Source organism: Manihot esculenta, chromosome 9, assembly GCF_001659605.2.
Source record: "Manihot esculenta cultivar AM560-2 chromosome 9, M.esculenta_v8, whole genome shotgun sequence".
NCBI classification, from domain to species: domain Eukaryota; kingdom Viridiplantae; phylum Streptophyta; class Magnoliopsida; order Malpighiales; family Euphorbiaceae; genus Manihot; species Manihot esculenta.
Window position 1 is genome coordinate 9,536,453 of NC_035169.2, and position 12,239 is coordinate 9,548,691.

General features: G+C 35.0%; 2 protein-coding genes across 6 annotated transcripts; one reads left to right on the forward strand and one right to left on the reverse strand.

The window, feature by feature from the left end:
- The first annotated feature begins 2,510 nt into the window (after window positions 1-2,510).
- Window positions 2,511-3,374, forward strand: LOC110607640 (putative phytosulfokines 6). The gene is made up of 3 exons (XM_021746794.2): window positions 2,511-2,731; window positions 2,871-2,950; window positions 3,063-3,374. Exons 1-3 carry the CDS (start codon window positions 2,644-2,646, stop codon window positions 3,177-3,179), a joined length of 285 nt encoding a protein of 94 aa, XP_021602486.2. The 5' UTR covers window positions 2,511-2,643; the 3' UTR covers window positions 3,180-3,374.
- Window positions 3,375-3,515: 141 nt separating this feature from the next.
- On the reverse strand, window positions 3,516-11,038 carry LOC110607645 (polyadenylation and cleavage factor homolog 4). 5 transcript variants are annotated; one of them, XM_043960195.1, is made up of 7 exons: window positions 10,255-11,038; window positions 9,058-9,159; window positions 8,487-8,744; window positions 7,939-8,049; window positions 7,362-7,823; window positions 5,518-7,059; window positions 3,516-4,397 (listed from the first exon to the last, which is right to left on the reverse strand). In XM_043960195.1, the coding sequence occupies exons 1-7, from the start codon at window positions 10,639-10,641 to the stop codon at window positions 4,287-4,289; spliced, it is 2,973 nt and encodes a 990-aa protein (XP_043816130.1). In that variant the 5' UTR covers window positions 10,642-11,038; the 3' UTR covers window positions 3,516-4,286. The 5 variants fall into 5 exon arrangements, with proteins under 5 accessions (XP_043816130.1, XP_043816129.1, XP_043816133.1 ...); XM_043960194.1 differs by having other exon boundaries at window positions 7,915-8,049; XM_043960197.1 differs by lacking the exon at window positions 3,516-4,397 and adding an exon at window positions 4,421-4,712 and having other exon boundaries at window positions 7,915-8,049.
- Between the last annotated feature and the right edge of the window lie 1,201 nt (window positions 11,039-12,239).

Below are 12,239 nucleotides of genomic sequence, written 5' to 3' on the forward strand. Positions count from 1 at the left end.
TGGGCCATACTTTATACCGGGGTGGTGAAGCCAAGCGGTCATCAGCTTCCATCCCAATTTGTGATTTATCCAAACACCTCTTTCAATTTTTTTCTTGCCCATGTTGAATCATTTTGGAGTGTATATGGCAAAAATGGACTAGCCAGAGCTAAACAAAAGAATTAAATTCTCCGCTTTATATTCCCTTGATTCGCTTCCAAATCTTAATTAACCTCCGATGTTGGCATTCTCACTTCAGCAATTGCTTCCATTGAAAAACCTTCCAAAACTTTAAAAGGAAAAAGCACGTGTGGAGAGAGAGAAGCTGAGAGCCTATCAAAGAAACCATAAAGCCAACTTCTTACGATGGCTACAAAGTTTAGGTTCGGTTCTTGTTTGAAATGCTTCTCATGTGCATGTGGCTTATAGTAACCTCAACTCCTTCATCCATAGTGTCCCTGAAAGAACCAACAAAATAGGAACTTTACAGCTCGACGACAAAACCAAAAGCTATTTGATGAAAGTTGATTGAGCTAACCTTAAGGTGGAAGCTTTCTGAAATGCCTCCATCAATGGGATAGATAGTGCCTTGAAAAGGTCAGACTCAAATGCATGAATCACTAATTGAAAAAGAGGACATGTTTGGTTAGACTGAAGCCACAAGTCGATGCAAAGGACATGCAACTGAGCGGTGCAATGGTAGTGGTGATGCTCAATGGAATTTCAATGGATCAATAGGTAAGCATGGAATAATCTGATTAAGCAGAAGTAGTTGTTCATGGAATAATTTGATTAAGCAAAAGTGAGTTGTTTTTTAGGTATAGTGCCATATTAGATTATTTTTTAAACATTTGGCATAAAAGACACATCACAGCGTGTGCATTACACATATAATTTAAATAAATTAAGGTGTTTGGTGGGTCACGATATTAATTTATGAGTGTGAGGGGTAAAAATCTAATAGTTTAGACGTTTAAGTATAAAAGAAATATGCTAATATTGACAGTGAAATAACCGTAGGAATTCAACTCAATCGGTTAAAAATAGTGAATAAAAAAGAGTGAAAAGTTGTAAAAGAGATAAAGGAATAACTAGTGGGAAGCTAATTCAATCGGATAAAAGTAGCAAGAAAAAACAAAGAGTGAAAAGTTGTAAAGGAGAAAAAGGTCATTGGTGCTCAAGGATTTAGTTTGTTTTTCATATGATTTATAATTTTCTTTCGGTTGCTTTGCTTTCTCTTTAATACTTTTATTTTATTTTCATATAAGAGCGATATCTCATTTTTTCGTGATTGTCTCTTATTACAAAGAGCGTGATGGTTTTTATTGTGTTTTGTTTTGTTTCTTTCTTTTAATTTCTCTTTTAGGTCTTTAACGGTTTCTGAAATGAGTTTTTCACTGCAAATTTATTTTGAGAGTCGATGATTTTGATATATATTTTTTTAAAAAATTTTATTAATGCAATGTCTACAACATGAGACCGCATCGATATGTCAATGGCTCGTGGTTGGCTGAGTCTCAGCATCGTCTCCTCTTTCCGCGATTAATTTTCTTTTGAACTTTCCTATCTGTTCATGAGAGCTTTCTTCTCTATTTTGGCACATGCATGACTGGTTCTTCAGTTCTTATTGTATTTTACTGTGGAAAGCAGTGTTGGATCATTTGTTGTGCGTTGTTTTGGCGGACGTGGTTACTCTATTTTTCGATGACGGTGGCGGTGGGCAGTGCTCTGGTAAAATGGTACATTGGGGTAGGGTGTGTTGGTTGGTTAGTTGGCTGAGCTGTGCTTCTGGATTTTGGATTTTGGATTTTGGGTTCTGCAAGTTTATGCCTTTTAGGTTGTAAGCCTAAGGGCTTTTGGGGTGGGGTGTGAATTGTCATATAGATTATATTGGGATGATGATGTATTTAGTTTCTTGGGTTGGACTTAACTCTCTTTAGCTCTATGTCTAGTCCGTCTGACCATGCAAAATGTAATATACTGCATTGTTAAAAAATATATATATATATATTTAGTGGGAGAGAGAGAAAGAGAGCGCGTGGAACTCGTGCAAAGCATTCAATAGAAAAGGTAATGAATGGAAGACAGCTGCCGGCTAGGCCAGTCTATTAGGTTGACTTGTTGACTCCTCTTTCCCTTCTCCACTGCTCACAAACAGATTAGCCTTTGGACCGTTTTCATAAAAGTAAACAAATAACATAACATAACATAAACTATTTTGTTTTCTTTTTAATTCATCCGTTACATAATTTTTACTTAATTTACTTTTTCATATATATTAAAGAATAATTTTTTAATTATATTTATTTTAAATAAATAAATTTTTTAAACATGCATTTAAAAAATAATAATTAATAAAAAGTTATTTAAAAATAAAATAAAATAATATAATAGTTATTTATATATTATTATAATATAAAAAAGAATGACATAGTGAGGATGAGAGCAAGAGGAAGTGGGGTAGGGGGCAATACCAAGTGTGTTAGTAAAGTTGTAACTGCCTTTTAAGCATTATGATTTAATTACGAATTCACATGTGAACTAACAACAAAGCCATCTTCTCTTTCTTTCTTCTGTGGCTCTGTGTGCTGCTGCTGCTTTCTATTCTATATAAGCCCACCTTCCACTCGCCTCTCGCACTCAACACAACACAACCTAGCTATTATGAAGCAAAACTCTCTTGTGTTGCTCATCTTCCTCAGTTTTCTTCTTCTTTCCTCGACTTCTGCTCGTATCCTACCACCTAAACAAGGTAACTTTTAGTTTTCTTTCCTTACTTCTCAGCTCGCTCTCTCTCTCTCTCTCTATCTATCTATCTATCCATCTCTTTATCTATACATATGTGTGTGTAAGCAGTGGAACTTTGATCTAATGATTGATGCATGCTACAGTTGGAAAAGAGAGAAGGGGTCATGGGATTACTCAGTTACCAGGAACTTCATTCACAGAGAAAAAGGATGATGTTTCCCATGTAAGAATATGTTTCTTCTTTACTTTAATTTTTTTTGTTTTCAAATTTCTTTTTGATTTGGTGAATATATTAATATCTTTTTCCTATTTTGCTTGTTAATTTTTATTATCAGCTCATGGGGTCAGAGGTAGATGAATGTGTAGAAGGAGATGAAGAATGCTTCCAAAGAAGGATGGTAGCAGAGGCTCACTTGGATTACATCTACACCCAACACCATAACAAGCCATAACTATAACTATATGTCTACATACATGAAACAAATATCGAATCATAATTTGTAAAAAGTATTACACCATATATAGTTTGAGATACCAATATTATATATGCAGCTAAGCTCATACCCTCCTTGTAACAGAAGAAAAGTTGTTAAATGAATATCCTTTTTCCGGATGAATACAAACTAATTTAGTTGTTGATTCTGTCATTTATGCGTTTCAATTTGTAATAATTTCCATAATAAATTTCAAGTTCCACCTCCCAAAGCCTGACAAAAAGGGGGGCAAAAGTAAGGGAATACAAGAGCGCTATTAAACTAGCAGAGGAAACATCATACAATATAAAATAAGTATCCTATATAAAATTAAAAATATATATATCAAACTCTTCAAAAACACACGAAAAATCTTTCCTGAAATCATCACATGGACACATGTGAATTCCATAATCAACATGTATTTTTGTGTAATAGCAACATCTGAAAATGATCAATGGTGTGAAAAACTTCAAACCCCCTCCACTTTTTTCTTCCTGATGTGCACTTTACAGAAGTTCCACGAGTAAATCCAAATTCTTGACAGATTGAAAGCAATTTAGAAAGCCGACCTTATTTTTGCCCACCCTAATTTCTAATCAATATCAGACGACCCTTCCAAGTTTCAACACTCAAAAGGGTTCATGATTTGATCGATTGATTTGTCCCCACGGTGGGACCATTCTATCAATTCATCTTCAATTCAGAATTGTTTGTTGGACTTCCGCACAGAACCCAAAAGGATCTTTTATGCCCATAGAGTTCTAAATTCAATTGCCTTGTGATCAGATTCAAAGCTAATCATCCTGTTCTTTTTGTCCAAGTTGAATATTAAATTCAAACGGTTTAAAAAACCCAGATCAATAGAACAATACCCAGAAACAATTCTAATGTTCAGGGAAAAAAATTACACCAAGAGGCAGGTAAGGACAAAGCAATTTTCATAGAGAAAAAATGCATACCACATTATTGTCTCAAGCGACCCATAGAAGAAATGATGCAGTAAATAATGCAGTAAATAGCCATACCGGATTTACAAAAGGGAATGGTAAAAGAAACAAGAAAATAGAATATAAGGCAGCAGCTTCATTCATATTCTAGTAATTTGATCAAAGCGAATTGCAAAGCTGAATGAGAAACTGTTTGCCTTTTGTTGCTGACATCGGATGATGGTATTGAGTGCAGAATGCAGACCCGCTTCCATAAATTAAAAAAGACAAACAACACAGCCACGTTAGTGAAGAAAGTTTAGGTGTGAAGTTAAACCATCTGGCATCTATATGTATTTCTATTGGAATATGAAAATCAGGGAGGAAAGGATTTAAAAAATACAAAAACAAGCAGGAATATTACAACGGCACTCAGCACCACTTTGATGCACTATAAAATTAGCATCATATGCCCATTCATAAAACTCATGTATGGTAAACATGAAATTCCTCGAGTCAGCTTCTACCTGCCGATCAGTCACCGTGTCTCATTTTCAAATTTGAGACGTTATCCATCCTTGTTCTACCAACAAAAACAAAGTAAGAGATTCCGTCAATCATCCAGCAGAACACATTAACGAGTCCAAATAGGAAAAACAAGGACAGAACAAATGCTGGACATGGAATCACTTCAATAGTGATAATATCAGTAGCAATTTAACATTATGATACTGATAGTAAAGAATTTTACGCCTGCTAGCAGGGGTTGTCTTGATACAACATTTGAAACCAACTGGATCAGAATAGGGACATGAATATAGTGTATATTCTAATGACCCAAAAAAGATATATATGGTGTATAGAATTTTTTTAAAATGGTGTGCAATCCTATCACAAATCAGAATTTAGTGATGGGAGGGAGTAGGCGCACAGACCAAACCTAAAAAGAGAAAACAATGAATTGATAGAGTGACTTCTGCCAGACTCGGAAAGTAACAGAAATTATGTTAAGTGAAGCAAGTGCTTCCAACATTACATTGTAAGTCTAAAATGAAATGCGATTAAAAAAGAACCTTAGTATTCATTCCAATTATGGTTTTGCCAATCAATCACCCTGATCAAAACTTTGCACAGGCATTGTGCTCAATATCGGAACAGCTAAACCATTGAACCATCAAATTTAAGCACAATAAGCAAAACCACATAAAATGCAAAATTACAGAATGAGAGAGAAGAATCACAGGGTATCAGAGAATGACCCAAATGCTATCTAGCAGGTAGGAGAAAACAAATTTTATGTCTAATCTTTCAAAAGACACAGGTATTAGATGTTTGCAAGGCCAGACTTGCTAAGACTACAAAGCTTCTTTAGAGATGAAGTGCCTTACCATTTCATTATCACTAGCAAGTCGTAAATCATAAACTGAACTTTCTGATATACAGTTCACATGCACAATGGGACCCTCAACATTCTCACTAGTAGTTCCTATCCTGCCATCCCTCAAGGTAAGTGACAAGTGCATTGCTGCTTTAAACATCCATTTCTTCCTTTCATGACTATAGTAATCTTCAAACAGCTCACCACACAAAACACATAGACATTGATCTCCGTCTGCAGGAACCATAGGTTCATTCTCATCCATTGTCCTCACCAACTCATCAGTGAAAACAGAAGACTCAATTCTAAGTGGTAGCTCTGTTTTTCCAGTAACCCAGTCCCCTGAACATGCATACCATCTCCTTGTAACCTTATTTCTACCATCTGGTTCTGACTTCCTCCAAGTGTACCACTCCAAGTGCCTATCAAGCCTTTCTTTAAGCTTGAGTTTTAGTCCACATACGCTGCATTGATGCAGAAGATCATCAAAGAGTGAACAAATCACAAGAGGATGTAATACTCGAATTATATCTGATTTGAACTCCAATCCTATAAGAGTTCTTATCTCTGCTGAAGTGGATTGGGGCAACACAACAGACTTTATAGCATCAGGCACAGGCAATAAAACTTCATCATCGGTGGATGAATGGGGAATGACAGAGGAAACTGGAAGAGAAGTTGATGTGTTGCTAGAGTTGGTAATGCTTGGGTTCTTTGACTCTGATTGAGTAGGCATATGAGGAGGTAAGGAAGATGATGTCTCCGACTTCGATGCTGATATCAAACCCTTGGCAATTAATGAGCTCAAAAGGTTTGATATTGGATCATCTACCTTATTCACTGCACTTGAAGTTTGAACAGATGAAGGTGGAGAACCAGGAGGCTGCTCTACTTTCCTCTGAGAAATATTTGAGGTGACTGATGTGACATCAAGTGACAGAGGACCTGATGGGGATGTAATCCTTGGCCAAGAAGATGTAATTTGGGAAGGAGAAGCTCCACTTGGAAGAGGAGGATGAATTTTCGAGTCAACTGGATTTTGCCCGTTATCCTGAGAACTTTTGTTAGTGAAGCCAACAGTGGTTATATTGGAGAGAATTCCACTACTCATAACGGCAGCCAACAAACTACTCGTGCTTGACTCGCCTGAAACTTCTGCACTAAGTGGAGTTGAATGATCTGGTGCAGAACTTCCCAGTGTTGATGGAGTAAGAATTTTGGAAACTAGACCAGAAGGTTCAACTCGTTTGGAGTCTGCTTGTCGTGGCTGCAAAATAGGATGCCGGCGGCTCCGCTGAAAAGAAGGTAGTGAAGGAGATGATGATGGCAAGTCTTCAGGCTGCAGTTTTTGCAAGTTGCCAAGCTGAACATTTGACTGCAGCAAATTCACTGACAAATGATGTGCCTTATAATCAGGACGAGAAAGGTCTTGCTCCATGGAATTTTGCAATTGATGGTGTGAGCGCGCTGGAAATGAAGGTGCAGGTGGATTGCCAAACCTAGATACAACCTCATGTGCATCTTCCTGTTTCCTAAGTTGATTCTCAAACTCCTGCACAGGTGTAAAAGAAAGAAAAAAAAAATTCATAACAAGGTCTTGCATTGCATCAGCCAAAATTCACAAACTGTTGGGAAGAAAAATCTGTTTCAATAATTACAAAATTAGGTTGCCTTGTGAACACTGCAGCGATATCAGTTAAGAAATTCTCGTAGCAATATTTACCAAAAAATTTCATTTCTATTTTCCTCTTCCAGCATATGCACAAATGATAATCCAATTAATCCAATCAAGGCATAAGTGCAAAGTATCAAAAGTCAGCTAAGAATCTTAGGTTCCTAATCATTTGGCCTTACCATTTTCTTTGCATCATCAGCTGTCCAAAGCTCTTTCCTGGACTTATTAGAAAGATTAACTGCATCCTGATCTGATAACCTAGAGTGCATATTCCACATAAACTCCTCTTCCTCGGTGTTTTTCCAGCTATCCAACACAGCACTGCTGCTTTTACTTGTAACGCCCTGTGTTGGCTGTCGATGCAAATCAACATTAGCAGCCTTTCTCATTGAGAAATTTGGAAATCCATGCTTCATACTGAAACCATTTGTTTGGCCAACTATTGTTTCTGTGACACTGTTGCCAGCTCCATACTGAGCTTTTTCATATCCTTGTTCAGCAACCTTTCTACTGATTCTTCCAATACCCGAGCCTGAGTTCCTTGAAATGTCAGAAGTATGCTCAAGATCTCCATACATTGCATTGATTTTCTTCTCATGAACAGGTTCATTTGGTGTTTCTCTATGAAAACGTTGAATGTTCTGAAAATTAACTATATTATGAGCCAAAGACAAACAGAAATAGCAGCATGAATTCTATCAAATTAAGGGGAAGTGGGAAAGCTTCACTTGCATGTATTTTAACAGGAGGATCTACCAATGAGCGTCCAGGACCAATACCAGCTACTCTTTCCGGTCTTTCCAGACTTTCCGCATCCTCAGTTGAGTTGGTTATAGGAACAGTCAAGTCATTAGCAAGTCCTTTTGCCTTCATCCCATAGAAACAAGCAGGAAAGACAACAAGCAGGATAAACATCCAGTATAAATACGACAGTTTTCTTTCAAATACAGAGAATTAATCAGTCGCTCATAATTTTTACTGGAATATCAGCATCAGAATATATCACAGGCACAAACATCATTAGCAGCAATAAATTTTTATTGGAATCGGCATCAGGGTATATCATAGGCACAAACATAAAAGCAGCAAAAGCGAACCAATGTAAAATCAGCATAAAAATTTCAAAAACTTGGTGAATTTCTTATAAAATTGTTACAAATATGATTGATAAATATCCTTATTAGTTGGAACCTACAGGCTAGAGTAACTAACTGGAAGGCATCAAATAGTTTACTATAGCCACTGAGACATGTCCAAAAGGTAAAAGGAAAAAACTATCAAATTGGTTGGTGAATTCCACTGACCCTGCCTGATTGCTGAAGACTCTGTATTTCCAAATACTTGGGGTTAACATGAATGCTATGTTGTGGGTGCCTTGACTGTGAATCAGGCCTAGATGTTGCAGTACCAGAAGATGAACCATTTGCTGCAGAAGCAAAGCCAAGTTCCTTCTCAATCATCTGAAGTGACAGAGGAGGGAACACTCCTTTCCAAGTTCCAAAAAGATGTCGCATACTCAAATGCACAGAAGGATCTACCTGTCTATACACCTTGCAGAATACCTATAGTGCAGAAAGAACTACAAAATAATGCCATTTGGAAAAGCATGCATATAGCATCAGAAGAACATAGGTTGAGTAATCATAATGACAAAGAAACGATCTGTATTTAGCAGGAGATATGAACTAGGATGGTGAATGCACAAACATAAAAAAGATTGTAAACTAAAAAATTTGACACAACTTTCTGGTATTAAATATCTATGACATAGCAGTCTCAAGTATTCTTGTGATTAACACTTCTTTTAAATCACATATCAAATTATCAAAAGGACATGCCTACGTAATAAGATGTGACACATGACAAAAGGCTAACCTGAGGTAGTCTGGCAGCAAAGTATTTAATGTAATCTCTCCCAATGTTCTTTACAATGCAATCTAAAAGATACAGTGATGGCAGCTTTTGTTCACTGGGAACCTGCAAGTTATTTTTATGATCAGATATGATATGAAGAGACAGAGTTACACAGCATGAATTATGGCGTAGAACCAACCAGAAGGGAGAAAATGGCTCTTTAGGTTCATTTACTCAAAGCATGTACAAGAAGTTCAATGCAACTGCGGATACCATCCATACTTTTTTTTCCTTTACATTACTAGAGTGACATTAAAGAACAGGAATGCCTCCAGAAAGATGATAATATAACCAACAAAGGACGAATGAAGTTCTGAATTCTGACGGTAAGGGCACCTGTATTCATTAATAAGAACCTAAGCTTTCATTATTCTATAAAAAGTTTCAAGCAGAATCCAACTCCAGACTAGTTAGGTAAATTGAAACATTCCTCCACTTCTGTTTTATCCAATTCCAGTTCTGTTGTATTTCTTGCTACACCTTAACTAGATTACTGAATAACAACTCCTCCCAAAAATTTGGCTTCCCTGCAGGACTATATCAAAGTCTCACCCACTTCAGCAGAGCTCTAATAAATATTAAATCCTCACATAATAATAAAAAAAGGTTTATAATGCATTTTCAATATATCTATTACGGACTATTGCATTCAACTCAAAGGAATAAGACCAACGTCTTATGTATATTTTAATAAAAATGCACAAGGGTATATGTGGCTGCAAACCAAACAATTTTTTTTACAACGTCCATCTTTTCACCGGAAGCTGGCTTTCTTTGCATGTAAACTTCAATAAACCTGTATGGACTGCTCAATTTCAACTCCAGAACATATTTTATGGAAACGAGTTGCGCACAGATAACGAACTTTATTGGCTAAATAGTAGTTGAAGGGATCTCTATAACCCGAAGTTGGACGGTTGGCAATCCAATGAGACGACTGGTTTAATTCGCGTCTAAGGTATCACCCCATGTTAACGCTTAAGATAATTCTCATAACACATTAGAAAAATGCAAGGTTGTATCATAAGAAGTTGTCATTAATCTGTAATTACAAGGTCACCGTTATTCTTCTTTTGGATCTATAGAATAATTGCACTTTACAATCGATTCAAACAACAATCGGGCGCCATAACCAAAAGAAACAAAACTGGGGATCACCTCAAGGATGTTAGCGCAGACAGTAGCAGCAATCGCCTTCGCTGCATGGAGATTCTCGCCAGCAATTATAGTCAAGTTACTGATTATCGGCTTTGAATTGAAAGTGAGCTCTGACAGAGCTGCCTTGTACCGGCTCACGAGCTCCTGATATTGCTGTGGTTGTGGCTGGTACGCACCGGTACGGCTCGAATTATTGCTCCCCGATTCTCTATCACTGGTATCCCTATACCTCGCAGCAGAAGACGGTGCTGGCACTGCTGTAGCTGGCCTCCGACTCTGAGGGAAAGGGCGAGCGTCAATGTTTGTTTGCTCCTCAGCCAGTCGAGGCTTCTTCAAGCCCGGTTCTCTTGATCTATCGAAGGATCTACGAGTATTCTCCATTTCCATTAGAGTACCAAAAAAAAAAAACCCTAACACCTCCAAATCCCCAATCTACTATCTATTACATGGCAGAGACCATCAAAATTGAAACCCATACAATTTATTAAAATAAAAAAAGAGAATGACAATACAAGGATTTTACAATTACAAGCTTATAACAAGCTGAAACAAAAATAAGAAAAAGATAAAACCCTAGCCCTAATCTGTATAGAAAATTAAGCCACTAGAAGAATTAGCTATTGTACATATAGAAAGAAAAAACAAAATTGAAAAATAGCGTGCTGGGAAAAATCGATACACAGAAAGAGAGAAAGAGAATGGTAGGGGAACAGAGAGTGAAAGCTTCTTTCAAACGAATGGCGCCCTTTTATTCCAGCAAAATGCTCAGGTTGTTTTTTTTATTAATCCCTAAGGTACGCAGAATTCATGCATGAATCCACGGATTATATTTTTAAAAATTTATTAATTAATTTCTCAATTAATTTTATTATTAAATATTTTATTTTTAATTTTTATAATTTTAAAAATATTATTAATTAATTTTTTATATTAAATTTAATAATTAAAATTAATGAGAATTAATTAATAATTTTTTTAAAATATTAAAAAGTCTCGATTTATTTTTTAAACTTAAAAAATTAATTAGTAAATTTTTTTATATTATAAAAATTAAAGAATAAGTTTTTGGACCGATTCAGTTGCTTAATCAAAACCCGATACTTGTTTGATATCGATTTTTATCATGGTGTGTCATGGTGGGTGGGGTGGAAGACTTGAGAAGTTGTCGATTTTCACGTAAATTAAGATTTTTGGATGTGATAAATTTTTAAAAAAATTTTAATTGAAAATAACTTTTTTGTGACTGTTTTCTTTGATATCATGCATTAATTTTTTAAAAATTAAATTTGGGAGATTTTGATATTTATTATTATTTTATTTTACTTTATTTTAAAAAATCCATTTCATTAAAAACACAATAGTATTGATTTTATTTAAATTTATTTTGTAAAATAATTTCTTTCAAATTAAAATAGAAGATTTTATATTTTTACGTTATTTGTCCAAACATACGAATATGACTTTGATTTTATAATACGATTTGTTTTAATAGATCTCTTAATTACATTTATGATTTTTTAAAAGTTTTTTAAAAGATACGCATTATAAATTAATTTTTTAAAATTTCACGTTAATTATGAATAAATATATATGTAAATTTATATACTAATAAGAGTCTTATTAAAATTACATGATTTATGCAAGGTAGAACTAGGAAAGAGTACTGATAGAGCATGGATCTGATCTATGCAGGTTTAGGAAAACTTGAACCTTACTAGTTTGAACCATGCATATCTTATTTGTAATTGTTATTTTTGTAATTTTATTGATAATATTAAATTTATAATTATTATTCTACTAAAATAAATTATATTTTAAATATTTTTATTTTATTTAAACATAAACGGAATAAGAATCGTCATATATAATATTTTTTATATATTTTTAAATTAAATTATATATTTAATATGTATAAAAATTATTATTTAATTTTTATAGTATATAGATATTTACTGGTTGAGAATTCAGTTTTAAAAAATATATTA